Source organism: Leucoraja erinacea, chromosome 33 (genome assembly GCF_028641065.1).
Source record: "Leucoraja erinacea ecotype New England chromosome 33, Leri_hhj_1, whole genome shotgun sequence".
Lineage (NCBI taxonomy): Eukaryota > Metazoa > Chordata > Chondrichthyes > Rajiformes > Rajidae > Leucoraja > Leucoraja erinaceus.
In genome coordinates, this window is record NC_073409.1 from 10860184 (window position 1) to 10866183 (window position 6000).

The 6000-nt window shown below is 34.7% G+C and overlaps 1 protein-coding gene across 5 annotated transcripts in view; it reads left to right on the forward strand.

Moving 5' to 3' along the window:
* The window catches only part of secisbp2l (SECIS binding protein 2-like), a 47416-nt gene extending 41685 nt beyond the window's left edge, over positions 1-5731 (forward strand). For all 5 annotated transcript variants that reach the window (XM_055661273.1, XM_055661274.1, XM_055661270.1 and 2 more), the window contains 2 exons: positions 571-787; positions 1975-5731. In XM_055661273.1, the coding sequence (XP_055517248.1) occupies positions 571-787; positions 1975-2600 (843 nt within the window). In that variant the 3' untranslated portion in view covers positions 2601-5731. The remainder of the gene's footprint in view (positions 1-570; positions 788-1974) is intronic.
* The last annotated feature ends 269 nt before the right edge of the window (positions 5732-6000 follow it).

Here is a 6000-nt window from a genome sequence, read left to right on the forward strand (position 1 = left end):
ATTATCCCACCTCGTCCATGTCAACTGTGATGCCATTCTACACTAATTCCTTTTGCCCTCATTAGGCTCATATCTCCCGGATACCTTTCTTATCTAACTATTTGTTGAAATGCCTTTTGAATGTTGCAATTGTTTCTGCCTCCCACCTCCTTTGGCATCTCGTTCTAGATATTCACCACTCCTTTAAATTTCTTCCCTCTTAACTTAAACCTGTGCTACTCCACTGCCCTTGGAAAAGTGCTCTTATCTATGACCTCTTATCAGATTTTATAAACCCCCAGATGCCGTCTAACCAGTATTTTGTAGAACTGCAATGTGACATCCCAATTCTTGTCTTCATGCCCAGCCTATGACAGGCAGCACACTGAACTACACTATCAAATACTGGTAAATTTTATAATAGCAGGAAGGAAGCTTATTTTTTATGTCTTGCTTATCAAACTATCTCCAAGCATTGTGATTTTTTTTTTTTTTAATTTTACCCATTGATCAACCTTTTGAAGGAGACTTTAACAGATAAGTAATGTTAATGTTATTTCAAATAAGCAATTGTGTAATTTCTCTCCTTAGAACTTGTTTAATAAACTGGTGGCATTAACTGAAGAGGCCCGCAAGGCATATCGTGATATGGTAACAGCTTTGGAGCAAGAACAAGCTGAAGAGGCATTGAAGCACACCAGAAAAGTTCCCCACATGGGTCATTCTCGCAACCCTTCTGCAGCAAGTGCAATTTCATTTTGTAGTGTGATATCTGAACCTATTTCTGAAGTGAATGAAAAGGAATATGGTAAGTAACCAGTATTTGGATCACTTTCCAAAGTTTTATAAATACCAGATTAATACTAGTACAATGCACATTACTCTAACTAGACTAAATGGCTATTAGATTTATTTTAGTCGGACATGACTGATTAATCTTAATTATCACAAATGCACTAATGAAAAATGCTTAAGTCCCAGAGTCTTCTGTATTTTAATATAGATTGGAATATTCAAATAGATGTTTGTTCTTTGTTTAAAAATGTCTTGTCTTTCAATTTTCTTCATACAAATACTTCTATCTTTTCCCCAACGTAACGTGTAAAATTTTAATGGTTACATTTGGATAAGCCTTGGTTTGTTTACACATTATTGTTGAATTTTACTTTTTAATCGCACTGGGAAATGAGAAAAAACTTGAGGTTTGGTCATCTTGTAATATTTGCCAGGCTTCAGGTTTATCTCTAACTTTACAATCACTTTATGTAGGTATCTGGATTGGTACTTTGGATGAACGAGGACAATTAAAAATTGAGGTGTCTTGATGGAGTATCAAGATTCAATTTAATTTGTCACATGTACCAATTAAAGTACAGTGAAATTTGAGTTGCCATACAGCCAGACTAAGTGAGCAAAACAACAATACACAATTCTGCCGCATAAAATAGAATTTAACATAAACATCCACCACAGAGGAATCCACATTCCTCACTCTTCACCCGTGGTTGGGCCAGTCTCCAGGAAAGGCCGCAATACTCCACGTTGTAGGCTGCAAAGGGTGGGGGGGGAGAGACAGAGATGCGACATGGAGAAAAATCGCATCTCCGTCGAGGCAAGTGACTGGAAAATGTTTCATCCGATTGTTTTTTTCTCTCCCCGCCACCCCCGCATCCCCCACATAAAACATACCAAGTGACATTAATACAAATATTCAAGACATACTTAAAATAATAAAAACCGAGAAGGGACGGGACTGATTGCTGGCGAGGCGCCCATTACAGGCGGCACCCGGTGGAGGTGTGTATTTGCATGAAATTTGTGTATTGTTGAAATCATTCTTTATCTGTTTATATGCGATGTACTTCAAAGCTGTACAATCTGAAGATCTAATTCTAAAATTCTTTGTTTCCCAAGGATTGGGCATGTCTTACATTTTTAACTTTTTGTTCTTCTAAAATGTTGATCTGTAATTTTGTAATGCATTTTGTTTTTAAGAAACAAACTGGCGAAATATGGTAGAGGCCACTGATGCTCCGGAATGCCCCGAGACTGAGAAAGCCACACCAAATGTGACTGCTGCTCTGAAGAAGTCTATAACGTTACCAGCGGCCACAAGCAGTGCTAACAAAACAAATTTAGGAATAACCACTACCTCCTCTGTGGCCCAGACACCAAAATTCACTGGTTCAGACAAGGGAGAAGGAAAAGCAGATGATATGCTTGAGTGGGCCTCTCAACAGAGCACTGAGACAGGATCACTTGATGGTAGCTGCAGGGATGTTCTTAATTCCTCCATGATTAGCACCACAAGTACTCTTGTGCCAGACATGCTGGAGGAGGAGGAGGGGGATGATGATGAAGAGGAGGAAGAGGAGGAGGAAGATGATATCCCAGAGTCTGTTGCCGTCATGGTAACATTTAGCAGTAGAATTGATGATTGGGTATGTGAAGCACAAAAAACACTGGAAATATTGCAGCTTAGCATAAATACTGATAGTACAGAGGAAGATCGCAATGGGCAATGTGATGTAGAAGAACATGAAATGGTGGAGCAAACAGATTCAACCATAGAGACCGAAGTTTCTCAGCCTGCAGAATCGGAGAGCCAAACCTGCTCATAACTTTAGCCCCCAGACCAGCAGCTCTCGTTCAGAGCACAGTTTATTTTTGGGTAGATTCGTGGGTTTACAAAAAACATTGTCAATTTTTACATTATAATACAAGCAACTGGGAAAAGCATTTTATCCATTTGATGTTCTCCTTTGGCAAAGTCTGAATTTGTTTTGGACTCCTACCAATAATTCCCTCCTACCAATTTTCTGTTGTTAACTCTTAATTGGATCAAAATGACTATTCTTTTGCTTGTCAAGGTAACTAATTCAGAATCTTTTAATCAAATTTCATAGCCTTTAATACTTAATGCCTATCTATAGAATTTTTGAGCAATCATTCGAGTCTACCTAGAGATACTGTAAACAAAACAGTACATCACTGACCTCAGGAACATGTATAGGAACAATAAAGAAAAAATCTGCTATTTATAACGTCATCTCAATTTTAGTCATTGTATGGATAGATCATAAAGTCACTCATTGAAGAGTTCTGCCATTTAAAAATCTATCCTTTAGTGACCCAAATCTGTGTCTTTGTGAATCATAACATGTTTTTCTAGATGGTTTATGAAAGCCCTTTCTGAATCTTTGGAGAAAATGTAAAAATCGTTGGTGGAAAAAAAGCCTGCAGTTTTGTTTACAAAAAAGAATCGGTCTAAGTGGCAGTAGTTTTGTATCGGAATTTAATTGGACTGGTATTTAAAAAAACAAAATTGATCTCTACAAAGTTTAAGCAGCAAAAATGGTGTTTAAAAAAAAATTAAAAAAGTCTATTCCTTGTACAAACTACTACTTTTGATCTTCAAATTCCAGTTTTGTGCAATAGATTGATGGATGCATGTGACCATACTTGTATATGATAAAGCTATAATGTTACTATCTGTAAACAAAAACAAAAAAAAATAGCATTACTGGGACCTAATAGACTTTGTCTGGAATTTGCTTATATCAGCATTGTGTAATTGTGTATTCAGAGAAAGTTGATAAAATGGATGTTATACAGCTCTTCATTTTCCATTTCTATATTGTTATTCACTCTTTTGCTGCCACTCTAAACAGAATTTTTGAACTTGAACCTGAAACAAAAATGTGAAAATTGACCTTGTATGTGCATGGGACATAGTAGAAAATAGTTCATTTTAATTGAGATGATGATCAGGCAACATTTTTCATATCTTCCTCAGCAACGTTGTACAATACAAGTTTACACAACTGTAACAATCTCCATTGGACCATTAATTGGCTATGGATCATTTTTATTACATCAAGCTTGCAATTCTGGATTACATGAGAGTCGGTTTTGACTATTTGTATGGTTATAAACTGTACTTATGGTGCTGTTACTTATAGTAGTAAATAATATTTTCATTACAATATTTGGTGATAGAGGCAATGAGATACATTTGCATATTTGTAACAGTTGAAAACTGGCACAATGTTCAAAGTTGAGAAAGAAACAGATCCACCCAAGATGAAATGTATTTAGCACTATACTTGATAATGCAAATGGCACCTGTGATCTTTTTAATCGCATCATGATCATTGTGGAAATTTGTTTGGCACTATACTGACTGCAGGAGTTACAAATATTCACAGGGTGAATTATACTATTAAATGCACAAAGTAGTTTTAATACGTCTTTTAAAAAAAAAAAAGATCCGACCTGTACACTAACAAAGGAAATAATTTTGGTTGTAAGGGTGTTTGTAAAGAAATTCTCACATATTGCTCTTACATTACAGTTTCAGGATTTGAGTCGGGTATATTAAACACACAGGGTTTCTTTACTGATATTTCAATTGTGATTTTAAAATCTGATTACAACTGATGCCTAGCTCAATTTTTTTAAAAAGTTATGCAACACTAATACTGTTGCACATATGTATGAGCTTTTTTTAGATGGTTATAGAAACTAAATTGAATTTAGGAAAGCATCTGATTCAAACTGGTACAGAACTTTCACTGGGGGATTTTTTACCTATTCTCATATGCAAAAAATAAAATCCTTTCACAATGAAAACTGTTGCTTGGTGGAAATGGGAAAACACTGCTGGTGTGTGGCAATTTTCTGATAGATGGTAGTTAATGATTCCACAGTAATGCATTGTTTAGGTGTTTGGAAGTCTGCAGTTCCTTGTGGCAACAGTAGGTTGTGCATAACTTGATCTGTAGCAACACCTGGTGCTGAAAACACTTTTAAGGAAATATTTTTAATCTTTATAGGGGAGACATACTTATCTTTTTTGTTTTATAGTTAATTCCATTTGTAAATTTTTACCCAAAATAGAACTATTCACATACAAATTATGGCAAATTTCAAATCTTTAATATTTAATTTCTGATAAAAAATAATATATTATGCAAAATAACTTTCAAAGATTTTGTTAACCGTGTTCATAATTTAACACCTTTCTATTGTCGGTAGATGTCCTGAACATGGTTAAATACTGTTCTGTATTAATACACTGTTCAAGAAAGAGAACAATATTCCATCAGGTTGGTGGTTAAAAAGCTAACATAATATCCATTGAATTTCTGACCCTTATCTTCATTATTTGTACTAATAGTGTGTGAATAGCTTTGTGATTTGTCACGCTTATCTCAATTAATAGGAACTAGTTTTTTGTTTTTTTCATGTACATTGCTCTTGTTTTGAATAGCAAAGGATAGAATGTTTGTTCTGATACATTCCCAGGACCGTGTGCATCTGGTGAGGACAGGATTTATTAGGCTACTAATACTCATTGGAGGAATTTCAAATTTGGCCAACTAAGTAAAAAGTGTACTGTTTGGGAAGTTTAATTAGTTGCCTAATCAATGTTGTAAACTAGATTATACAGTTATGTTTTCTCCTAAGAAGCTCGGAAGACAGGCTGTAATATTCAGTAATACGCCACTTGCTAGACATTAGTTTGATTTATATCTTGCCTTCATTTGGAATCCAGTCCAAAATAGAAAGTCAGATGCAAAGTGAAATTTGAATATTAGTTATATGAAGGGTGATGATTTTTTTTTGCTTGTGTGACCAGCATATATATCATTTCATTTAATGTACATAATTGCATAATTAAAAAGATATACTTGCACTATGTAAATATCAAAATTTCCCTTCTGTAACTAATAAATTTGCTGATTATTACATTTTCCTCGCAGTGTGTAATTCATTGCTAGTTTTATTTTCATTTTCATTTTCATTTAGAAAGATGGATTCTAATGTCTAAGATTTAGTCTGAACGACTTTGCCCACAGTACATTTATTGCTGTATAACTATGTAAATTTGGATTCATCCTGAAATACTATGCTCTAACATTAAATCAAATATTTTCAGTTTTACAATATGACCGAGTATATTGTAAATTTTCATCCATGCTATATCGTTGGAAGTAAAATACCAGTATTATATCTTGT